At 48.4% G+C, this 25,548-nt stretch overlaps 1 protein-coding gene across 4 annotated transcripts in view; it reads left to right on the top strand.

The window, feature by feature from the left end:
- TRAF2 (TNF receptor associated factor 2) overlaps window positions 1–24,507 on the top strand; it is a 46,880-nt gene extending 22,373 nt beyond the window's left edge. For 3 of the 4 annotated variants that reach the window (XM_030536087.1, XM_030536086.1, XM_030536088.1), the window contains exons 5-11: window positions 3,989–4,150; window positions 8,261–8,335; window positions 11,071–11,145; window positions 12,799–13,158; window positions 14,405–14,582; window positions 17,560–17,708; window positions 18,881–24,507. In XM_030536087.1, the coding sequence (XP_030391947.1) occupies window positions 3,989–4,150; window positions 8,261–8,335; window positions 11,071–11,145; window positions 12,799–13,158; window positions 14,405–14,582; window positions 17,560–17,708; window positions 18,881–19,099 (1,218 nt within the window). In that variant the 3' untranslated portion in view covers window positions 19,100–24,507. The remainder of the gene's footprint in view (window positions 1–3,988; window positions 4,151–8,260; window positions 8,336–11,070; window positions 11,146–12,798; window positions 13,159–14,404; window positions 14,583–17,559; window positions 17,709–18,880) is intronic. The other variant, XM_030536089.1, reaches the window with a different exon arrangement.
- Window positions 24,508–25,548: the final 1,041 nt, after the last annotated feature.

Consider the following 25,548-nt stretch of genomic DNA (forward strand, 5'->3'; position numbering starts at 1 on the left):
TAAGCTACAGGGAGTGCCAGAAAATGTGCGTGGGAGGGGATTGGAAAGCCCCATCTGAAAGGGTCTGCCATGTCAGTGTTTACTTCTCAAAACAACTCTGTGATATTGTGGTGGCTTTGCTAATTAATGCTTCTAGCATCTGGCTCTCTGAAAATGTAAAGCTGTAATTCAGTATCTTGGATGTTCAGATCAGTCACATGTCCCTTCTAAAGCTTTGATGAGACAAACCTCCACCCCACCCCCACAACCTTAGGTTGAGCACAGTTCTGTTTAAGTTTTCAGACAACATTTGACAGTCAGTTGGGAATTGAAATTTTTGGACTCTCAGAGACTTTCTTCAGAGAAATGCCAAGGCTGTTATCACACACTTTTGTGTAAAAGCTGATGGAATTTAATTGGCGCTTTTGGTTCATGGGTTTAAGAAACTCAAAAGATTGAGATCTAAAGTAAACCCTGTTTGGGGAAAACCTAGTTTGGTGCGGATTTTCCAGTGTTTAAAGGGCACCAGTCCTGACTATGTTTGCATTTTCTTCCCTCATACATTTCCTTTCCTGAAAGCCCCCTCCCCCCCCCCCCAGGACTAAAGTAAGAACAAAATTAATATTTAATGTCCAAACTTCTATACTTCTGGGGCACAGATTTGGCTGATTCACCTTGTCCACATCCTTCCCATAAATCTGGAAGAAAGGTGGGAGCTGTGTCCTGTCAGGGCTGGCCAGATGTGGTCCACAGAGTTCTAATTTATGGCTTGTTGGTGACCTCGTCTTTCTTATGGAGGTCAGACCAATAGAGATGAAAAGTTCCAGCATGGAATGCTCCAATTTGATTCAAGTGATTGAGCAGCTTCAATCAAGATGAAGCACTGCATGCTAGGACCTGGAGTATCCTCTGTGTTTAAAAGAGGAGGCTTGCTCCTTTATTCAAAGCAGGCAGCGCTGCTGGGCTTTCAGCACGTTGACTGTGAACTTCTCAGAGTTGCAGTATTTGGGTGCTTTTAAGCTATACTGTTTTGCTGGTGGAGATAACTATTGAATACTGAGCTAAAACCAGAAAGTGGCGGTGTGAGAAATCTCGGTGCTGTTAGAAGAATCTTGGGACCAGCGTGTCCTCATTAGCAACAAAGGAGAGACTGAGATGGTGGTCTCCAAAGAACTGTGACCTGTAGCGGTTAAATGTAACCACAGTGATGGTCTGCAGAGCAGATCCCTTTAGACCAGTAGTTCTCAATGTCTTTGGTTGGAGCTCCCTCAGGTGATAGATGGGTGCTATCTATTATGTCCTATATCTAGGGTCTTGTGCTTTCTGTGCCTTTGATTCCCAGTTTCCTTAGCAAGTTTAATTTAATCTTTGTCCATGAAATGAAATTAACTGTATCTGAAGCTGAATGTGAAGACAGTGTGTAGGCTCCAGCTGGTCCGGAATGCGGCTGCCTGCCTTGTCCATTTAGCCCACCGCGTGCACATCAGGCTTGTGCTCAAGTCCCTTCACTGGCTCCTAGTCAGCTTCAGTTTAAGATTTTGGTCCTAAGCTTCAAAGCAATTCATGGATCAAACTCTAGCTAGTTCAAGACCATGTTTTGATATATGAACCACTGCAACAGCTGCATTTCTCTGGGACAATGCAGCTGACAAAATGCAGGACAAAGGACATGAGAGCTAGGGACAAAGCATTCTCTGTCCAGGGGATCCTAGTTTTGAACGAACTTCCAGTGGAGATTAGGCAAATCCAGAGTCTGACGGCTTTGGGAAATGCTCCAAAACCCATCCTCCTCAAAAAGGCCTTTTCCATGTGAGCACAACACTAAAGTGCTGACACTCCTTTGTGCCCAATAAACCCGAACCAACCTAAAAGCCCCGTATACCAAAAGTCAATCTAAAACGAAATTAATAAAATCTAAAAAATTTCAAACCCAAACCCTCCCGTCAGAGTGTGTACCCCTGCCGCACCCCACACCTCTCCTGCACCCAACTTCCTGCCCTGAGCCCCCTGCCACATCTCACACCCCTCCTGCACCCAACTCCCTGCCTTGAGTCTCCTGCCACATCCTGCACTCCCTGCCCTGAGCCATCTGCTGCACCCCTCCTGCACCCCGACCCCCTGCCGCACCCATCACCCCTCTTGCACCCCACACACCAACTCCCTGCCCTGAGCCCCCTGCCACACCCTGTACCGCCTGGTGACAGGGAAGGGGCGGGGCCTCATGGAAGGGGTGGAGTGGGGACCGGGGGCAGTGAGGGTGGGGGTGTCAGTGATGCGGCCCTTGGGCCAATACACTAGACCTCATGTGGCCCTTGTGGTCATTTTGAGTTTGAGACCCCTGGTATATACCCTGAAAAGGGAGAGCCAGAGACTCTATGGACTTTGCTGTTGCTATGGATGTTACATGGAAGGCATTCAGATCCTACGGTGATAGGTGGAGGTCCATTTCCATCCCCCTACCACACACAGCCAAAGCTCACAGTTGAAAACACGACATAAATTTAATCTCTGATTCTTTTTGACAGTGATTCATTCTGAGGCTGGCTTGTTCATCATGCCCTCCAAATGGCGTAGCTTTAGTGCACCAGGGAAGGGAGAGCTTGTTTCTGGTGTCAGCTGCTGTGCTGCTGTTCTCTAGGTAGCCTCATTCACCAGCTGACACGTCCGGCTGCAAGCTGGGCTCTAGCTCACCAACCGCCTGCTGCCAGACTCCATGCAGCAGTGCATGGACTATGCACTGTAATCTAGTTAATATCCACTTGTGAGGAAAATGGGAGAGGCAGCCACAGCAAGGAGGGAGACAGAAAACAAAATATCAAGCATCTGGCTGTTGCAGAGTGGCAAATTCCATATCAAAAATGCTGATTTTTGTTTTTTGTTTTGTTTTGTTTTGACATCTTGGGAAAAATGCCACATGCCAGAGCCAGAGCATCTGGGGGTCCCTGGAGCCCTGATTGTGATAAATGAGGCCAGTCCCACCTCGTCAAGCTATTGCTTCAGCCTCTCTGCAAACTAAGACAGAAATCTGTCTGCAGATTATACTGGGCACCTCTTCAAGATTTTTCTCCATGATTATGTGGACTAGAAACTTTTAAAATGAAAGCTGGGATTCTGGAGCACAGTTCTGCCAAAGGGGTGAATATACAGAATATCTGTTGCAATCACTCTTAGTTTTCTTTCCTCTTATTGCACTCTCTCTTTCCCTCCCATGATGGCTTCTGCTCCTGATGGCATTCCCCACTGTCTCCAGAAGGCCACATGGTCTCTAGGGTGGGGAGGAGGCTCCATGAGGCTGGGCCACATGTAATTCATGGCTGAACCGAGGGCCATGGGAGCAAAGAAGAGAAGCTTGGGTCATCGGGCTGCCGGCAGAGCCTGCAGCTTTTTGTGTGCACTCTGTTCCTGTGGACAGCTATAGTAGGGTACTCCAGGGGCAGCATGGTATGGTCTTCAAGGAGCAACCTGCAGCTGGGGGAGAACATTTGCAGACTGCTCCACCCTAGTACTCTGCTGTGTCCAATGTGCCTCTGGCAGCCCCCCTCCCCAATCTGGATAACACTCGGATATGACACTGAGGCTTTGTCTACACTAGAATCTTAATGACAAAATTTTTGTCATTCAGGGATGTGAAAAAAAAATACACTCCTCGAACGACAAAAGGTTGCTAACAAAAAGTGCTGGTGTGAACAGTGCTTTGTCGGCAAGAGAGCCCTCCTGCCGACACCGCTATCGCCGCTTGTTGGGCAGCTCTCTCCTGCCAACCTACAGCAGCTACACTGCGCGCCTTTTAATGGCACGGCTGTAGCGGCACAGATGTGTCACTAAAAGGTGTGTAGTGTAGACGCAGCCTGAGTGAAAATAGAATTAAGATGTTAGTTTCCTTTGCCCTCTTTGTGTAGGCCCAGAAGAGCCTTTCATCCTGAGATCCATTAGGAAACGGGCTTTACGCATCTGTATCTGTGGATTTTTTATACGGTTGTATTGAAATGTGCTGCTCTTGTTGTCACAGAGCTGCCATGAAGGGGACTGCCCATTCATGCTGATTGAGTGCCTGGCATGTAAGGGAATGATCAAACTGAATGAAAAGGAGCGCCATTCGGAGCGGGAATGCCCCGAGAGAAGCCTCAACTGCAAATACTGCAAATCGCTTTTCTACTTTCCTGACATTAAGGTATGAGCGTCACAGCATAAGCACACTGCAGGTATCCTTACAGCGAGACCCACCTAGACATGCACCCAGAGGCAAGGGAGCAAGTGTGGAGTGCTCTCCATTAGGGTAGATCATTGTATTAGCACTTCTTGAGAAAAGCAAGGATCTGTCTAGTCTGAAATTTATGGTCCTGTTGTAACTAGCTGCTAGTGTGAATCACAATCAATTGTGTCCTGAACAAATGTTCATAGAGTGTCTAGATTGGCACTTCCAAGGGTCTTAGTTATTCTGAGTGACTTGGCCAATCAATTAAGCTAAAAGAAGACCACAAACTCCAGTGTAGAGATCCTCGAAGTGGCTTGTACAATGGAGCAATCACTGGGCTGTTTCACTGTCACTTTTAGAGAAAGGAAGTTATTTGCAAACTAGTGAATACTTCCGGCTTTACTTGAGTGAGAGGAGTTAGGTGTCGTTTTGCAAGATGCTAACTTGATCCAGTGTTGTCACTGTACTGTTGGTGCTGTTGCATTCTTAGCGTCTGATATGAAACCAGAATGTGTGCCGCTTTGCCACTGACTGGTGGGAATTCGAGAGCTGCAAGATCAGCCCCTTAGTGTTTAAGCAAGACTAAAGCCTTTCCACTTCCCCTGTTCTCTTGGGTTTTCCTAGTCCGCTTGCAGAACGATAATGTAATGGGAACAGAGACTGTTGTTATACAGCCCACTCTCAGAGTAATCGCAAGCTGCCTAAAAGTGATGGAGATGAAACCTTGACCATTCAAGGGGATTTAGCTCAGTGGTTTGAGCATTGGCCTGCTAAATCCACGGTTGTGAGCTCAATCCTTGAGGGGGCCATTTAGGGATCCGAGGCAAAAATCTGTCTGAGGATTGGTCCTGTTTTGAGCAGAGAGTTGAACTAGATGACCTCTTGAGGTCCCTTCCAACCCTGATATTCTATGTTTCTAAGTTAAAAAGACAGATTTGCCTTTGTGGCAGCATAGCTTGCCTGCTGACAGGGACTGTAAATGCCATGATTGCTCCATCCCTTTGGGGTTAGATTGTAATGCATCATTCTTGAATGACATCCCCCTGCCTCTTTGGCCCAAGGGTGGGGCAGTTTCCTTTTATAGGAAGTAAACAAAGAGCTTTGTTTTGGACAGCTTTCCATGGTACCTATGATTTGAGCGGAGAAGGATAAGGTGCAGGGAAAACCAGTGGAGAATCCAGAAAAATATTTCAAATATTTGTATGGAATTTTTTTGAAACGTGCCTGTTAAAGCTAATATTTGTAGATGTCTTGAAGAGATACTGCACAGCACAGTGCTGTTTCATTTACAGCGTAACAGCAGATTTGTGCTCAGACAGTACTTCCCTTCCTGCCGGCATGAACAGAGTGTATCTCTCGGTGCATATTCAGTAGAATCACAGAATATCAGGGTTGGAGGGGACCTCAGGAGGTCAATCTGCTGGTGCTACTTAGAACATAAATGTTCTTTCCTTCATGGAAGTTAAATGCTGTGCAGCAGTCTTAGACTGGCTGGGAGCTGGGGCGGGATTGAATGAGAGGGCTAGAACGGGAGAGTGGCTGGAGGGGAGAGGAGATAGAAATGAGACTTGTTTGTAAATGGCAGACTAGAGGGAGGCTACAGCCCCACCCCATCAGATCTTCTATTGTGTACGTTCTCCCTTTTGAAATAGTTGCTTTTGAGGTCAAACCTTCCTTGCTTTACTGAAGTGAAGTGGTGCTGTTACCAGGATTTTATGGGATAAGGAAGGGAATGAAGAAATTGTCTGGAGCCCTCTTAGGATAGGAGCAATTGCTGGGTGGGGAGGAAATCAACCCCTCTGTTGTGAGTGGGTTGAAATCACCCTTCTCCCCCCCACCACCAACTTTTACAGAATTCCACTAATCCTTGGTATTGACATACACAGTTTACCCAGCCTGTCAGCAGACTGTAGCATTCGCATGTCCAGAGACATTGCAGCAGCTCTCTTGGATCAAATACCGTTCCTTTAACCCAAGGGTCGGCAACCTTTCAGAAGTGCTGTGCCGAGTCTTCATTTATTCACTCTGAGTAAAGGTTTCGCGTGCCAGTCATACATTTTAACATTTTTAGAAGGTCTCTTTCTATAAGTCTATAAAATATAACTAAACTATTGTTGTATGTAAAGTGAATAAAATTTTAAAAATGTTTAAGAAGCTTCATTTAAAATTAAAATAAAATGCAGAGCCCCCCCAGACCGACGACCAGGACCTGAGCAGTGTGAGTGCCACTGAAAATCAGCTTGCGTGCCGCCTTTGACATGTGTGCCATAGGTTGCCTACCCCTGCTTTAACCTATGGAAGGGAGAGAGTAATTATTGAAACATGAATATGAGTTAGCAAATGGATTTCTTTTTTCGGTTTCTGATGTGGTGGTAGAAATGTAGCTAGTGGTTTAAAAAACAAAACTAGTCTTTAAGAGTGTGAGTTTGTACACTATGAACTTGACCAGCAAGGTTCACAAATAGTTCAGATTTTAGATAGCAGAAAACTTTGTATTTATAAAAGGAAGTTAATTAAAATGAGGGCAGGGGACTGGACTTGATGACCTCTCGAGGTCCCTTTCAGTCCTAGAATCTATGAAAAAATGAATGAGTTTCTAGTGCTAAGTGAACAATCCTATATATTTAATCTGTTTTAATCTGACTTGCAATCTATGTATAAGCAATAGAACTCCAGTAGAATATCAGAAAAGATGACACAACCTACCTGGCATATAAGAAGAGTACTAAGACACGTTGTCTAGATTTCCTTTTTGGGTAGAAGATTTTAACTTATAGACTCATAGACTCTAGGACTGGAAGGGACCTCGAGAGGTCATCGAGTCCAGTCCCCTGCCCTCATGGCAGGACCAAATACTGTCTAGACCATCCCTAATAGATATTTATCTAACCTACTCTTAAATATCTCCAGAGATGGAGATTCCACAACTTCCCTAGGCAATCTATTCCAGTGTTTAACTACCCTGACAGTTAGGAACTTTTTCCTAATGTCCAACCTAAATCTCCCTTGCTGCAGTTTAAGCCCATTGCTTCTTGTTCTATCATTGGAGGCTAAGGTGAACAAGTTTTCTCCCTCCTCCTGATGACACCCTTTTAGATACCTGAAAACTGCTATCATGTCCCCTCTCAGTCTTCTCTTTTCCAAACTAAACAAACCCAATTCCTTCAGCCTTCCTTCATAGGTCATGTTCTGAAGACCTTTAATCATTCTTGTTGCTCTTCTCTGGACCCTCTCCAATTTCTCCACATCTTTCTTGAAACTTACACAAGGTTGAGTGCTTAGACATTTTGCTTATCATAAAACTAATGTAGGAAGAGAGGATTTAAGCACTACAGGAATGATATGAAAAGAAGAGAGGAAGATGTTAAGAGTTCACATTTTAATTCTTACTGATAGTTTATCTGTTGAAGAATCAAAAAATAAGGTTTCTAGGGTCATTTTTGTGTATTCTCTTTTCCATCCTAAAACAAAGTGCTTACTGCAGAACAAATGTGGTATGTGTGGTTTTTTAAAAATTATCTTTAAAATATGATTCTCTTTCTGGTTGGCTGAGAAGCACTTGCTTGGTGAACTGATCTGGACAATGGAGGCAACATTGGAAAGCTCATCATCTGTAGCTGTCAAGCGTGGCTTTGGGGTTTTAATTCAGCCAACTGGTATCCATGACGACTGGTAGATCATGGAAACTTCTTACCAGGAGGGTTGGGGGCTTTCACATAATTCTCCTGAACATGTGTTTTCCTGGCAAAGCTACAACTGTAGTTTCCTCTTGATTATGTCGTTCCATCAAAGAAGTAATTTGATTTTTTTCACATTGCGAGCTGAAACTAACACTCTTAAATCAAGCTGAGTACTTGCAAAGGTACCCAAATACTATAACAGTGTGGAAACTGCAATGTAGAAACATGACCTGACATGCAGAAACACCATGATTAAACCAGGATTTATGTGCTGTCACATGACAGACCTTTTGCTAGTAAAATGTATTTGTAATGAAATAGTGGATCCATTGAGTTTCATTCTTCACAGTGGCCTTATCAAAGCTGTTGTAGGTGTACAAATGGCCTCTTGTCATTTCTTTTACAGGCTCACGATGAGATCTGCCCTAAATTTCCACTGAGTTGTGAGGGCTGTGGGAAGAAGAAGATTCCAAGAGAGAAGGTATTTGAACATTCTTGTTTCACAGCACACACTGCATGTAGTTTGAGTTCTAACAGAATGTGACTTGAATTCTGTGAGTGTAGAAGAGGGACCCTTGAGTTAGTCCATGAGAATGTTCAGTCTCTATTAAGAAGTGAAGGAAAACAATTAAACACATTTAATTTTGAGAGGCAGCTACCATTCACACCCAGTTACAGTGTTCCATAAGGCTCTTAGCACTGGTGTTTTCTCAATTTGTGATGCACTGTAATGACTCAATCTTTTTCCATGAGTAGTGAGTAACTCCACCTAAATCAGAGTCTGATTCATGCTATATTTGGGTGCTCACCACAATTACTGGAGAGACTCTTTCCTCCTTGCACAGTGGGTAACGTAGCCTAGGTAAACATCTTTTATTGGATCAACTTTTGCTGGAGAGAGAGACAAGCTTTCAAGGTTACACAGAGTTCAAAACTTGTCTCTTTCACCAACAGAAGTTGGCCCGATAACACATATTAGCTCACCGACCTTGTCTCTTATATCCTAGGACCAACATGGCCAGAACAACACTTACCCTAGGTGATACAGTTGTGTTAACTGCTCTAGTTGGTAGGGAAAGAACGCCACTATCCCACCAAATGAAAGATCTACAACCCTTCAGACCTAGCATTAGACTCCACATCGATTGCCCAAAGAGTGACTCTTGGGACAAGTGATGAGGCACTGAAGTTCTAAAACCTTGATTGTGAGTCCCTGTGGAAAAGTGTACCCCTCGGTCACTCTCCCATCTAATAACTGAGAGCTGCCTTGGGGCAGCTGAAATGGGAACAGGAGAGAGTGTGAAAAGTTGGGTAAAGAAGGCTTTAGAGTGGACAGTAGCAGAGGCCTCAACTCCTATAGCCTTGGCATTGTGATCATTGGACGCTAATCTGCCTGATTCTGAAATCTGAAGCCATTACAGCTGACCCAGACTTAGTACCAATAGGGAGCGGGACTTTCAGTGGTTTAAAGTTTTAACTTCCTCTCCCTCCAAACTTTTTGTTGCTCCACAGTAGACATTGTCCCAGCATAACCACGCTGCTGCGTGTAGCTCAGAAAATAACTTGAATCACTAAGGGTTTATCTACACGGTGCGTTAGTCTGCACTAGAGGGGTGTAAATTCTAGTGCGCACTAGCATGTTGCACACTAATTGGTCCACGTTGTCCCTGCTGGAGCACAGTAAAAGTTCCCCCCTCCTCCCCTGAGGTCATAGTGTAATACTTAGGGAACTTTTAGTGTGCACTAGAGCACTTTTAGTGTGCGCCAATAGGGTCCGTACAGCCAGTTAGTGTGCATTGCACCACATAATGAGGCGTGTGGCTGTGAATTATCACCCAGTAAAGGCCCAGCATATCTAATTGGTAGAAGGAAGATTTAAAAACAGGATGATGTGTGTCAGTGCCTGTTTGGGCTCCCATGTGCGGTATGATTAGCACTAACAACTCCATGCTCCAGGGTAGGCTGTTGGCACTTCCCTACAAAGCGTATGCAGCCAGCAGCCATGGTCCTGGAGGACAGCTACCAAAAAGCCATTGCCATGCTGACAAGCAGCAGATTTTGGTGTGTACCTATCTCCACGAAGGATTGCTGGACCCAGCAAGAGGGCACCTGCTTGTGGCAGAGTGTTTGCAGTAAGGACTCAAACAAGAAATAACATGAGCATGCTCCTGGTTCTTAGGTCTTTAACACTTAGCTGGAAATAAAAATGTCAGGCTGTGATGTGATCTCACCACACTGCATTGGGAGCCATAATTGTATAAAGTCATGGGTTTGATACATTGCACCATCTTGGACAGCCCCCAGGCACAGTTACACCAGAGAAGTGAACTGGAAAATATGCAGGGGAGAGGGGAAGCCTTAAGACTGGCAGCAGCCGAGGGTGGAATGGCACCCTTCCTCTTGAAACCTCCTGGCTTTTGTTGGCTTGTCACAGCCATGACTCTGTTTTCTTGCTCAGTTACGTCATTGTGGAACCTGCACAAAGTTGAAAGAGTGTGTCCATCTGTCCAAATGGCTAGTCCACCCCGAAAAGTGTATGAGCTTCCCACATGGCACCACTTTGAAGGGGTTTGCATCGGTCACGCTCATGCCCATTGAGCTGGCATATTTTGTGCGTGCTCCTGGGAAGGAGCAAGACCTTACAGCCATTTTTTTTAAAGGAGCTTCATTTTCAGTTGCAAAGGGATGTTTGAGCTCTGGTGAGAGCCGCACTGAGGTCCCCACCTTTAGTAGGTGGCTTCTTGTCTTAACTGGCCACTTCAAAGTAATCCCAGGGCTTCCTGTGCAGCTTTGCTTGGCCAGATGCTAGGCTGCCATGTTTGTGTGTTCCCTTGGACAGTCACTGAAGACAGATCTCATTATACAAGCGATGGTCAATTGTATCTTCCCTAAGGAGCAAATGCACAAGTGGCAGGTGGGATTATCCCTGCTCCCCCTGGGCCCTGCCAATCCCTGCATTGTATCCTGTGCTGTTGGGGCACCTAAAGAGGAATTGCCTGATCAATACCATTGGGTGAAACAACCCTCTGGCTCGTAAGCACTATTGGATTAGCTTCATGGACCACAGCTGTGTCATGATCAGTAAAGGGTCAGTTATCCTCTAGTTCATCTTCACCTTCCTATCTTGTCTTGGGTGTAGGGCGTGGAGTTTCTTGGGGTATGTAAAATGGAAGAATTAGGCTTATATTTGACATGTTGTTTTAACCTTTTCTGTAGTTTCAGGACCATGTGAAGACTTGTGGCAAATGTAAAGTGCCTTGCAGATTTCAGGTTGTTGGCTGCACTGAGATGGTAAGGCCAATTTCTTAATATCTGTCTAGGGCCTTGTCTTCACTGCAGTGTTAGCTTTGGTATAACTTTTGTGTCGCCCCAGCTCGTCTTGCATCCACACACACAGAGCTCTAGATGGAGTGAAGTGAAACTGGCTGGCCTGTGGTGGGGGTGAGGGTTGAAGTTTGAGTGCTGCTGATGCTCTAGCTAAGCAGTGGGAATGCAACTTATGTCTGAGACTATTTTGATCCAGTATCCAGAGCTGGATGTATCTAGAGAATTAACTGACTTGAAGTGATTGTTTCCTCAGTGCAGAAAAATACCTCGTAGCAGAATGCTAATATACAGAGAAAGCAGACTCTCCTGTTCCCTGGGTACGTGATTCGGGGGTTGTCCTTGTAGACTGTTTTGTGGGGAGGTGTGTCTAGGCTTCTGAGCTTGACCAGTGAAGGCTAATAGTCACTCTTGTCTCTGGATCCGGGTGTTGTGGGGAATGGAAGAGAAGCCGTTCAGTAAGCTCGCTGGGGCGGTGAATAGCAAACTCCCCATGCTTAAAGTCAGACTGCTGCTGATGGATGCCAAACCACGCTGATAATCTGCCTTTAAAGACTGTAAGGCTCTGCCCAATGGGGCTTATCTCCTTGGGAATAGGACACATATTTCATTCTGGGCCCTAACCTGCAAGCACTACGTGACCCTCCACTTGACCCTACACAATTGCAAATAATTTCAGCCTGTCTGTAACTCACTAGATCCAAGTCCAGGCAGCCCAGCAGCCTTTAGATGCTGAAAGTACAAATCAGCCTGTGTGCAGTAAAGAAGACCTCCTGGATCAGGACCAGGATTGGTTATAAGATCCTTTTGGTGTTGGAGCCAGAACCCAGAGGAATGCTTTTGGCGTCTGCCTGCAGTAATTTAGCCGAGTGGTACTTTCAGCTATGCAGTAGCATGCCATAGCACACTGCTTCAAGGAGGTTGTAATGCCTGAGGAGTAAGCCATGCTCGGGTGCGTGTGTGTTGGGGGGATGGGGCAGTCTTTCATAACATGGGCTCTTCAGAGAGTGAGAACTGGGAGAGTAGTAAATGTCTCTGTTTAGAACATGCCAAAGGATAGATCTCAGATGGCTTTCATGTAATTCCTGAGTAGCTGGGAGCATGGTGTTATTACAGACGTGATTTTGTAAATAAAGGTCTCCTGATTCTGTATGATGACTGAGCTTATGGGTAAAGCACAGGACAGGGTATCAGCAGACATAGATTCTGTTCCCAGCTCTACCCATGACTCGCTGTGGCAAGTCACTTCCTCTCTTCATGGCTTGGGGATAATAATAGTAACACATCCCCTCCTGGAGGTTTCAGGAGGGTTCATTCACTAATGTTTGTAAACTGCTTCTGAGGGATCCTTGGAATGAAGGTGCTATAGAAGGGGGGCAAAGCTTTATCAGTTCTACAGTGGGGTGAATGTTCAACATCTGTCATTGTGTAAGATTAGAATTTTCCTTAAAAAAACCTGCTTGCTGTTGGACAGTTTGTAACTGTCTCTTTCTTTGCATTACCCTTGGCTTTTATCAGTTACAGTTGTAACCCGCAGGGGATGAATGTGTCCTGTGGATCTCGTGCCATAGTGGGAAGCTGACTTGCTGCAAATGGGAATGTGTATTTCTTTTTCTGCAGGTGGAAAATGAAAAGCTGCTGGAGCACGAAAGCAGATGTGTGGGGGAGCATCTGTATATGTTGCTGGGCTTTGTGCTCAGCCTCAAGGCTGAGTCTGGAGACTTAAAGCACCACCCAACCCTTACGTCAGCGCAGGACAACTCCATGCTCTTAACCACCAATTCGCTGTGCTCTGAATCAGAGCTCTCTGAGTCCTTAGAGCTGCGGGGAAGGTGCGAGGCCCTGGAGAGGAAGACGATCACATTTGAGAATATTGTGTGCGTGCTGAATCGGGAAGTGGAAAGGGTGTCTCTGACAGCAGAGGCGTATAGCCGGCAGCATCGGCTGGATCAGGAGAAAATTGAAATGCTCGGTAACAAGGTCTGTAACCTCTGGCTTTGGACTTCTGATTCTTTATGTTCTGTGAACATCTTTCAAATCATTTGTCCCAGTAATTAAAGTGCTTAGCTTTAGTGGAGGTGTAATGCGTGCAGGGGTCTGTGATATGGCCTCATGGCTATCAGGAGCCAAGCTATAAGTATATTTGAGATGTTCTGAGGAAAAGCTCTCTGGACATGTACTCCTGTGAGGTGTACAGAGGAAGCACCATTTCAGCTTTCTGGATGCTGAAAGATCCTTGAGCCTGGTCAGCTCCCCACCCTTATAGTGGGAGAACCTGAATTTCTACAGTCTTACCTGCATCCTCAGCTTGTCTACTCTAGAAAGGTTTGTTGCTTTAACTGTTCCAGCCTAGTTAAAGCAACAAATCTCCCCACACTAGTGTGGATGGGAACCGAAGTAAGCTAATAAGGCATCTCTATACTGGTACACATGTGTCCACACTAGAGGTTATACTAGTATAACTGTATTGGTAAAAACTCACATCTCCAACTGACATAGTTACACAAGTATAACTTTTTGAGTGCAGAGTAAGCGTTAGACATTTCCAGGGTGCACATCACCCTAGTATCTAGATGCCATCTCAAAATCGCATACATGTTAGAGTGGGAAAAAACCTGTTATGTAGGTCATCCTCCTACAGTACAGAACTGAGCCCCTACAGTATGCTCTGCAATCTTTGTCTGGCTCTAGGTTTATATTCATTGTACTCTAGACACAGTGTCCATGGGAGCTCTGATAGGGAGCACACCTTTGTTTTCCAGAGGAATGATCTCGCAAAGCAGAGGCCACGATACTTCACAACAGCAAATAGCTGTTTGGAACCATGCTTGACTCAATTTGTCCGTTTCTCTGTCCCTCAGTTCAGTTTTGTCATAAATGTTGATTTTCCACCCCGCTCCCTTAATGTTCTTAATGGAGTGGAGACCAACACCTCATCTTTCATTGACTGGATTCTGCCATCCACAGCTGGAAAGTGCCCTGCTCTGGCAGTGAAGAGAGGTATTGGTTAACTGTTTGCTCAAGAGCAGCAGGACGATCTCAAATTATTTTTAGTGAGTTGGCCAACAGTGGTGGATTTCCTCCCTTTCCTGGCCACCATTACATCTGGAGAGCATTTCCCGCTAAAGATCAGGCCTGAATGAGGTTCACAGGATCCCTTGACTTTCCTGGGTCCCTTAGCAGCTTATATTTCTAAACAAGGTGCTCTGTGTATGCCACTGATCAGGTCCGGCAGCTGGAAAGGAGCATTGGACTGAAAGATCTGGCCATGGCTGACATGGAGCAAAAGATCCGTGACATGGAAGCTTCGACATACGATGGCGTTTTCATCTGGAAGATTACAGACTTTGCCAGAAAACGTCAGGAGGCGATAGCTGGCCGCTGTCCTGCAATCTTCTCTCCAGGTTGTTTCCTAGAGATTAGCAAAATAGTGCAAATCTCCAGCTGTGTCCAGTCATTTGAGTAGTGTTGAAATGACGTGTGGCATGTAGAGATTGTTTCTTCCAAGTTCTTTCCCTCACTCCCCACCCCCCAAGAATGCAGTAGAGACTGATTTTTTTACAGTGAGATAAGTGAAACTGCATTGCTATAAGATATCCCTTTTTCCCTGCATACAGAAGATTTTTCTTTCCCTAACAGGAAATGTAGCCCTCCTAGGCCCAGAAATAGCCCTGCAATAATAGCCCTTTTTACATAGTACAACCCAAATTAGGGCCATCAGGGAGATGGTTAGCAAGGGAAGGAATCGAGGTACCTAGAGCATAACATGACAATAGACAGTGTGTCCACAGGGGCTGAGAAACATGCATATCTCCAGCGAGCCTTGTGCAGCTGCCTGCTCTTCAGATAAAGTCAGCATGCTCACCCCAGCCATGCAGCATTCCAGATCTAGAGAGTCTCCAGATCACTCCCCATGTTGTTCTTGTCTGAGCTGTGACCTTGCTAAAGCAGCAGCATCCCAGCACTCCAGACACCGTCTCTTTGAAGGACGTCAGTGCTGAGCGAGCCATGGAGTCTGCTAGTGCCATAGTTGAGGGACATGGAATCTGGGTCTGTGCCAACGGGACTAGCTCTGGTTCTAAACCAGCAGGACAATTCCTTTTTAAAGCAGCCAGTCCTTGGAACTGCACATAAATTAGAGACAGACTAGTTTAAACGGACAATCTAAAGAACTGTTCTAAAACGCCAGTTGTGATTATTTGTCTATTGTATGGTGTCTTTTATTTTCTATCCAAAACATTTTTGCCCCTTGGAAAATCCCTTTTCTCTTCCAGTTTTTCAGTGGAACTGAAGCTTTCCCATAACTGCGTTTGCTCTACTAACTCTGGCCCTGTCACTGGAACTTCCTCTTAAAAACAGTGGTCAGCCTTGAAACCCCCTGCGAGCAGAGCTTCACCTTCTGCAGGATCAACTCTGCCCATCATATTTCCCAAGCAGACACGCTGAGTTGCATGCCATTTTGTGTGCCCCTTTGAGATGAGACCTTAAAATCTTACAGCCTGTCTGCTCTGGGCACTAAACTCATACAGCCCTGGAGGGGTTTGACCCAGTTTCCTTGGCCTAAATGTCTCCTCTCTCACCCCCACTTCCCTTCTTGTGTAACATGCTATATGCTGGCTGATAACCAGCCTCTTCCACAGAAGTGGATGCATTTTAGTAGTGCTGCGTGGCGAAAACACTTTGGAGTGAGATGCTGTATAAGATATTAATTCTTACAACCTGTGTCACATCGTTATTAATGAGCTAGGATCATTGATAATCTCACAGCTGAAGGAACAGTGTTTTTTTTAAATTGCTGCAACAAAGGGCACATAGACATTTGTGGATCCTGTTACAAACAGGTTTGTTTTTTTTGTTCAAGCCCCAAGGCCCACAGAAAAGCAGTGTGTTGTGCTTGGTTTGAAAGGGACTGGAAATGAGAGAGAGAGAGAGGTTTTTTCATGGAAAAACACTTGAGAAGAAACTGTTTATAGGAAAGGAAAGACTTACCTGCCAGCACCTGAGTTTCCTGCATGTTACTTAGACCCAGCACCAGGCAGGAAGCTGCAATCCTGATGCTGCTTTAGCTATGCAGAAATGAGGCAGAGAAACAGAGGTTTGGATTGGTTAAAAATTGCCTTTTGGGTGCGTAGTTTTTCTTACTGAGCTGAATGGACGCTTGGTACAGACTTCTAGCATATGTGTCTCTGGTACCTTCCTGGCTGGTCTGTCTTCACCTGAGCTTGCCTTGTACTTTGCTCAGCTGTCCCTCCCCTTCTTCCCTCAGTTTGTTTTTGAATTATGAACATCTCAGTAACATTTGGAGGCCCCAGCTGAGCTCAGGCCCCCATTGGGCCGAGTACTGCACAGCTCCATAGTGGAAGCGACAGGCTCTGCCCCCAGGAGCATACAGTCTGCACCGACAGATGGTGCAGTGGAGAATAGAGATGAAGTGACTTGCCAGTGCCAGAGCCAAGAGTAGCAGCCAGCTCTCCTAAGTCCTTACGGAAGGGCCTGATCGCATCGCCCTCCACGTGCACACAAGCTACCAGTGTTAGCACGTTGTATATCCACACTGGTGCATTGTTATGAATGGGCTGTTCCCTGCACGACTCCTCCAAAAGCACACTGTGCAACATAGCCGCAGCTACGCAACGTGCTCTCTCCTTCCTTGTGGAAAAGGAGATGCGCAGCTTAAAGAAAGAGGGAATGAAAGGCGGAGGCTGAATGTAAAACTACACCTCTGCCCTGTTTTAAAGTAACTTGAGTGTTCCTGGCACAGTGGGACTCAGTCTCTGGGCCCTGGACTCCAGGTCAAGTGTAGCAAGTTTACAAGTACAAAGATGCCGGAGCGGGTGTTGTCTGCCAGCCTGAGATCTCAGCTGCAGTTTGGGCTCTTTCCTGCTTGAACACTCACGGCTAGTCATAAAGGGGAGTAGGCCAGACTAGGCCCTAAGTGACACTTGTGCAGCCTGTTCCCTTTAATGGGGTGTGACTGGCCCTGTCACTGGAACTTAGGCAGCAGCGAGATTGTTTCCTAAGCAGATATAGGCTCCAGCTCCGTCTCGCAGCATGGAGTTGTCTCTGCAGGGCAGGAGAAGGGTGGAGAGACGTCAGCAGGCTCCTTGTTCTTGTCCTGTAACAGCAGGCGCATGTTAACTAGGCCTAGTGCCTCATGCACTGGGGCCCCAGTGTCTTGTGTGCTTTTAAATACATGTACCTTTATCTGCACCCAGAGGAGATGCTCCAGTGGGCTGCCAGCTCAGGGAGCCCTCCCCTACTTATGCTTCAAAAACCAAAGTCAATAGACAGTTGAAACAGTTTGGGAACCATCTGGGCTCCCCTGCTGCCCTAGCCCTTGTTCTGCACAGCTGTTTATTCTTGATGTTTTGCATCACTTAGCCTTCTACACAAGCAAATATGGCTATAGGATGTGCCTGCGTGTGTACCTAAACGGGGACGGCACTGGACGGGGGACCCACTTGTCTCTGTTCTTTGTGGTGATGAAAGGACCCAACGATGCACTTCTGCGATGGCCCTTCAACCAGAAGGTAGGTGCTGGGAGTGAGTGCAGAGTCAGTCCTGGTGCCTGAAAGGCCTGCCTGGCCTAGTGATGTATTTCCCTTGGCTCGGGCTGGGGCCGTGCAGATACCTGCTCTCCTAGATAGAGGGCTGGCACGTCCAGCAAGCAGAGGCAGAGAACGCACTAGCCCGGGGTTCTCAGACGTCATTGCACCACGACCCCTTCTGACAAGGGGTCGTGGTGAGGCGGAAGCTGAAGCCCAAGGGCTTCAGCCCCAGGCAGGGGGCCTGTAACCTGAGCCCCGCCTCCCAAGGCTGAAGCATTTGGGCTTCGGCTTTGACCCCAAGTGGTGGGGCTCAGGCTTCAGTTTCCCCCTAGGTCCCAGCAAGTCTAAGCCAGCCCTGGCGACCCCATTAAAATGGGGTCCCAACCCCCAGTTTGAGAAACGCTGCACTAGCCATTTGGCGGAGCTCTTCCATGCAGGCTCCTGTCCTGCTGAAAGCCCAGGATACTACAAGAGAGGCCATGGGGAGAGGGGAAAGATACAGTCAGGACTGGGGTGGTGATGTGTTTGGAGAATGACCAGAACTTTCATACTGACCACGCGTGTGCTGTGATATTCAGGGACCCTGAATTGTGCTCCATGACTGAGCTGTCATCTTTATTTTCTAAATTAAATTTCTAAACCTTTGCAGTTGTGAAGAAAACCTTAAAAATAAGAACCAGGTATAAACTGATGCAGTGACATCTGCCTGACTCCGCAGACAGCCTGAAACTACCCATTGGAGCAGCGTGATCTGCCTTGTTTATCTCAAAGGGACATGCACGCAATGGGGCAGGATCAAACTGAATATCAAAATCTGCAGCTGCTGGCTACCCGGGCTGCTGCTGCACTTCATTTTCACATTGAATTTAGCAAAGGCTCTAGTTGTCATTCGACCTGAACCAAGTGCAGAATTTCCCTTGTGGCACAGCAGAGATTGAGAGAAAGCAGGGAGCCTTCTTGCAGGGTGTAGATCTAGCTGGGGCTTGGCATTGAGCCTGAATACAGGCATTACCCCAGCTTGTTGCCACATGAGTGCATAAGGCTGCGTGTGTGTCTGCAGCTTTCGAAAGGTAAAAATGAATGGGAGTCACAGACGGGGGGTTGCATGTTTGCCGTATTTCTTCAAGCTCTTTCTCTTGTGTATTCACCTCTAGGTGACCCTGATGCTGCTGGATCAGAATAATCGGGAGCACATTATCGACGCTTTCCGACCCGATGTGACGTCTTCGTCCTTCCAGCGACCCGTCACCGAGATGAACATTGCCAGTGGCTGCCCACTCTTCTGCCCAGTCTCCAAGATGGAGGCCAAGAACTCTTACGTGCGTGACGACGCCATCTTTATTAAAGCCATCGTAGATCTCACGGGCCTCTAAAGCCTCCTCCCCCACCAGGAGCATTGAGCACAGTGCCAGCTGACCAGGGCTCACCCTCCCGGAGCTGCACCCTCAGCATGCCCCGGAGCAGGGGCAAAGTCCAGACCTGGCAGCATCCCTGAAGGACCTGTTCCGCTCTGAGTGGAAATGCAGTGTCTGATGGGAACCCTCCCTTGGTGTCAAAACACCAGCTTCTCTAGTGCAGATCTTCCTTGAGAAGAGGCTTGTGTTGAGGTTAGTTTGAGTTTGATCCATGATCAATGGGGACTGGATGATCCCGTGCAGGAATCAGCTACCAGGGCTCCCTGCACCTGGGTTTCAAGCTAAAACGAAGGCAGTTCTTTTGTACTTGTTTAATGTACAGCTCCTACAACGGAACAGGCATTCAGCCTGCCCAGAGCACCACTGCACATAGCTCTTTGGCCAGGCTCTTTCATGCTCTTAGGAGATCTCAGTGTCAGAGGGAGCTGGTTTCTCTCTGGTGTTATTGCTTAAAGGTTCTGTAATTCTGTGTTGCTGGTTGGTTTGATCTTTGACATGAGGGTGTGAGGGAAGACGTGGACTAGGAGCAGGCAGAGGAAGTATGTGGGCTTCGCACAGCAGAGATCGTTGTTAGCTCTCAGTGAGAGGGAAGCAGTTTAGCAGTCTCACTGACCTCTCCTGGCAGCCATAGCTGCAGAGGCACTTTGAGTGGGGCCATATCTCAGTAGGGCAAGAGAGAGCTGTTCCCAGTGTGCATGTCAATCCCTGCCTGCGTTTTATCTGAAAGAGATCTGATGGGAGGGGAAGTGTAGAGTAAGGGAGGACAGCACCTGAGGAATAGTCTCCTCCTCTGTTTCCGTGTTGGTCTCCTATAGAACCCAGTGCTCCCAGTGCCTTGGGCATAAGCTTGTGTTTTAATGATCAAACGGATGAGTCTTGTAACTCTGGAGCGGGTCCTGACCTAGTCAGAGAGTTGCCTTGGAATCTGATTTGTTGCCTGTGAATGGTTAACCCTGGAGCTGGGCTTAGGGCAGAACAGCCTTGCTCCCCTGCCCCCATGTGTGAGTTGCTTAGCCCCCAGGAATGAGGTTTTAGCTCATTAGCTCCTTTCCCCACCACTCTCATCCTGGCTTTTAGCGTCTCTCTTCATTTACCTTTGCGGGCAGGCCCCTTCTGGTGTGTCCTCCCTGGAGTTGTTGGTCCCCCACCGAGTGTCCTCCTGCAGGCAGCAGGCGGCAGCTAATCTTGAATGTGAAATCTTGGGCTCTTCGCTCTGTCAAGGGGGTGAGTTGTTTATAGTCTCACCAGCACTGCAGCCCCGACTGCTGTGTGGCCAGCTTAGTGTGCTCTCTGCAGTCAGCCAGTCTGCAGCTGCTAAGTTAGAAACTCTCTGAGGGCTTTCCCTCCCCGGGCTCCTTGCTCTCGGGACCCCGTTTGCTGCCCACTGGTCTTTCTGTTTCGTGGAGAATGGGTCCCTCTCAGCGTGCTGCCATTGTGGCTAACTGGCCCCTCAGAGTTACTCTGTGGTGGTCACCTGTAACTCTGGAGTGGCCATTAGCTCTTTGGAGCCTTATTCTTTGTGGTTTTCTGTCTCTCTCCCATCAGTACAAACCCGCAGGTTCTCTTTGGCCAAAGCACCCAGCTAGCTGCTTTTTGAACTATCCTTCAGGGGTTGTCCCAGCCCTGTCCATCTCTTCCCCTGCTCTTCTGGCCTGGAGGACAGGCAAAGAGGGTGGCCCTGCTGCCTATGCCAGAGGTGCTTCAGGTGGTTGGCTGGAGCCCCCCAGAGAGCAGCAGCCCCACTTCAAGTTAGCATCAGTGATCGGCTGCCTGTGTGCAGGGGAAGGAATTCTCTGTGGAACGATCACCAGTTAGCAAATGCAAGGGAATCCAAGATTGTGAAATTGTGGCCCTCTCCGTGGAGGAAGGCCATAGCCCCTCTGTTGTGTCCTCTAAAGAGAGAAATTGTATGTTCCCCACCTGGGCTCAGGCCCAGGGGCATCTGCAGAGCTGAGGCACTTCTGCCTTCACACTGTCCTAGCTAGGACCAGTGACAGGTTGTCTCATCATAGGCCACCAGTCGAGCCTCGGCAGTGGGCTGCTTCAGTCCCCTTGGCCCCCTTCCGCACACCTCAGCTGGGGTCAGAAATCTGTCAGTGGAGATGAGTTTTGATTCCAGGCTAGGGTGGCAGGAAGCTTCTGCAGGACTAAAGGGGTGCGAGTTGGCGCGTGCCCACAGCGCAGTAAGCCGGTGGGGGTCTCCAGTACGGCACTACTCTCCCACTGAGAGGCCACTGTTATTGAGCCGCTATTTACATGTATCTCGTTTCTGGGCCAGGAGCGGTGGCTGGTTCTCTAGGGACGGTGGCGGGGAAAGGATTATCCGTGTGCAGAACTCCCCAGCCAAAGAGGGGCCAATTCCATGATCTCCAGCTGCCAATAAACAGATGTAAAACAGCCGCCCCATGGGAGCCAAAGGGAATTAAATCAGCTCAGTTTAAAAACTGACATCAAGATACTGGAGGGTCACTGGAGCAGACGGGGGTCTGAGTCCCTAGTCTGTCTAGGACACTGCACTTCCCCAGGCCCCCAGGCTGGACAGTACTCCACAGCAAGGTGTCTGAATCTCTCTCAGCCCTGCATAGATTCCACCCACCGTTCCTGCCCTGAGGCAGCGCTGCTACGTGCCCAGTGGCAACGGGCCTGGGGGCTGCTCAGTTTCAGACACTGTGTCCAGATGGAACCCAGCCCCTCAGGAACTAGCTGTTTTTCTAGCCTGTTCCCCTTGGCGCCAGGAGCCTGTCTTCTGTTCTGTGCACTCCCCAGATCCCCCTTGCAGTGCCTCTCCTGAGCCTTTGGGTGCTTGCTAAGAGAGGTTTCCCTACATTGTCTGAGAAACGAGGTGTCTAGTGAGGAGGCTGGAGACTACACGTTCCTGTAGACTGAGCCGCTGATTGGCTGTGCGCAGGGGCCAGCCTGACTCTTGGTACTACCGTGCTCGAGCCATGGGAGGGTCCACCGACAAGGCCATGGCAGAGTTAAACTGCTGCAGCAGGAGGAGGTGAGCTCTCCCCTGGTTTGGGAAGTACTAGCTTTGTCTTCAGTGGCCGGGGCTGGCTCTTTGAGAAACCTCAGTGTCACTGCTAGGCTTGTCCCTCCACGGTGAGCTCCAGGGATTTAGAGCGCAGCTGCCTTTGGGCGGGTGAGCGGTCAGGCAGTAAGGGGACCTGGGCCCCAGAGGCTATCAAAGGCCTAAAGCTCTAGCAGGGACCCCCAGAAGTTTGAAAGGCATCTCTGGCATATACTGTACATTGGCATCTGCTGTGGGTTCTGTCCAAGATCCAGTCTGGTGGCTGCGGTGGAAGCAAAGCCAGCTCCATACAGTTCTTGTGGCAGGAGAGACCAAGGCGCTGTGCTAGAGCTGACTGGCTGGCTCTCCCGCCCTGTGGAGAGGTGTTGGGATGAGATTTTAGCCAAGGTTCAAAGCCAAAAGTGTGGTGGCTCCAGCAGGCAATTCCGCCGTGCTGCACTGGTGTGGAGGCGCTGCTGATCCCTGTGTGACACGCAAGGTGTTGGGGGATGCTTGCGTTACCACTGCTGCACCTTCTCTCGTATACATTCACCCAACATCCAAAAAGCCTGCACTGGCTTCCTGCCGGAGCCAGTGTTCCCATGCTGCAGATGGGCCCCCCAGTTCCCTCCAGGCTGTAATATTGACCAGAGGAGCCCAGCTCTGGCACAGAAGGAACCACCTGTTATAGCCATCTCATGGAAGAGGGTCCTGGCTGCATGAGAGCCTGTTCCAGCTGAGGGCACAGCAGTGTGGATGGGGAGAAGAAGGGGCCTTAAGTTCTGAGGGAGTCACTTGAAAAGACTTGCTGCTTTTCATGTTGCTGTCCATCCCCCCTCCTCCTTTACCAGCTGTGCTAGGGCTGACAGCTCTTCCATGCAGGACCTGCCCCCCCCCCCCCCCCCGCACAATTACTTCCCTGCAGCTTACTCCCGCCTTTCAATTACCTTCAGTGAAATTGATTGGCTGCCCCCTGCTGCTGGCTACGATGCATTCAGCTGCAGCAGGGTCTGTGTCCACAAACTCCCAGAGGGTGAGAGGCTAAATGGCACCTGTGCCATGCAGCACCCACTTTGTGAAAAGGTGGGGGCTGGAAAGCCAGTGGAGGCGTGGCTGGGCCTTCCCCTGTGCTGCTGTTCAGTGGATGTAAAGCATGCATGGACGAGGCTTGTGCTGCAGCTGCTGCCATGGTGCTGTTTTGTGCATGGAGGCACTGAACTGTCAGCTTAAAATGTGCTGTAGGTGTATGTCCCTGAGCCAGCTGTGGATACCTGCTTCGTAGCTGGGAGACACAACAGTGGTGGCCCATGACCCTTGTCACCCCCTCCCCCCCAAGTCCAGTCAGTAACGGGATAGTTGTATTACAGCTCCACCTGTCCTGCCTTGAAAGACACTAGCAAATCTGCCTGGCCAGCACCATATCGGTATTTACAGGAATCTTTTGCTAAGCCTTGCAGGGGAGGATTCTTGTAAAATTCAAGCCTCTTTACCCACAAGCCTGCGAGGGAAAGAAAGCTTAGGCCAGTACACCTGTCATGGGAGAGGAATTGGTGCTGAGGGTTTGTTGTAGGGTTGCTCAGGAGCAAAGTTCAAAAGCAAACAAATCACATCTATGGCTCATCCAACAGAAGTGCAGCAGGTCAGGCTCCTGCGTGAGAGGCTCAGGTGCTGAGCTCCATGCACTGCAGGCAGCCAGTGTGTGGCTGAGGGTAAGAAGAGGAGGTCGTATGATAAAGGAACAAGTTTGGTGAGAGGGGCTGTGTAAGTTTTGCCTCCCCTTTAATGCACTAGCCCAGTGGAGCCAGAGCAGGTGCTCTCTGGCTGGAGATGCTAACACAGCTCCCCCCAGGGATTGGCACACTACTTTCCAGTGGGCAGCAGCCGGGTGAACGGCAAGCAGGAATGAGGCCCGGCAGTAAGGTTGCCCAACACTTCCATTTTTTTATACAGCCATTTCCAGAAGAGGCTCCAGGTTCATTATCATACGTTTCGTTGTCCCCACTAGGTAGCTAAACCAGAGATGGGGTTTTACTTCTGCGGCGTCTCCTCTGAGGCATGGCCATGTTTGTGTAGAACGCAGGGTGCGGGTCGTTTGGCACTTGTGGAAATGCCTTCAGTTTGATCTAGCTGATGAGTCTTCCAGGGGCCTGACCTGGTTGGGGATTGCTGTGTGCTAGCATAGCCATAACAATATTGCCTTCATTAGCAGCTTTGCAACACCTTCCCTAGACTAAGCACTAGGCTCTCACCTTTCATGGATGTGTCCAAACACAGTGGCCTAGGTGCTAACTGTGAAATGAAGTGTCCTCGGGGCTGTTGTATGAAAAGACCATTAATAAAGTATTGTATCCCAAGGGAAGGTTGGACAGTAATGGGATAACATGCAGCACCATCAAGAATGGGAACTAGAAACCATTTCTGTGAAATTGATGGGTTTGAAAGTGGGATGCCTTGTGTGCCACAGCCTCCTGTGGGAGAGGGGCTCAGCCCTCATTCTATTTACTTTGCTAAAGAACAGGACAAATGATCCTCCTTCCCCCCACCCTCTTACTGTGATCGCACATGCTGGGTCCCCGAGGTGTTGGGAGCTGTTCAGACACAGACCCTACACTGCTGAGTTTACTTACTTTGAAATAAGATGCAACAAGTGCATATGGGACTGAGAAGAAAGGGGCTCACCTGACTAAAGACCCACCCCCAAAATGGCCGATGTGAAGTACCTGTATTGCCCCTTTCAGAGAAGGGAAAACAGGCAGCGACTACCACTATGGGGCTATAGCTATGCTGGGGCAGGAACACAGCTCTGGCTCCCCTCCCCTGCCACCATGCTCATTTCTCCAGCCCTCCCTGCTGTTCACACATCACCCCCCTCCCCACCTAGCACCAAGCTCCACATGGTACCTACATCTGCCTTTGGGCTCCACTGCAATCTATGAAACTCCCACAAAAAGCGGTAGAGGCTAAAAATTGCTAGCTTGGGGCCTGGGCCTGTTGGCTTCCTCTAGGCAGTCAGATGCTTAGGTACTGCCTAAGCCCCACAGCAATCCCCAGACCAGGGCAAATGGCATGCAAGGGGCTTGTCTATGTGAGTAGGGCCCATTGAAAATCTGACAGCAGGACCAGCAGCAGCTACCACTGCCCACTTTTAACTGTTCAGTCCCTGCCTCCTGGGCTGGCTTTTGGGGGTCTCAGCCTAAAATGTGCCTGGCTCATTGCTGAATGGGCAGATAGAGCCTAGGCCCCTCACCGGAAGGGGGTGGTCAGGAGGGTCTTTTTTTCCAGGCACTGCCCCACTCAGCAGAGCAATACTGACGTCCCCTCTGGATCCCAAGGACAGACCCAGCTAGCGCACTGCCTCTGGGCTAGAGGGGGTTGTTTTGGGCTTGTACCTCATTGA

Source organism: Gopherus evgoodei, chromosome 16, assembly GCF_007399415.2.
Source record: "Gopherus evgoodei ecotype Sinaloan lineage chromosome 16, rGopEvg1_v1.p, whole genome shotgun sequence".
Lineage (NCBI taxonomy): Eukaryota > Metazoa > Chordata > Testudines > Testudinidae > Gopherus > Gopherus evgoodei.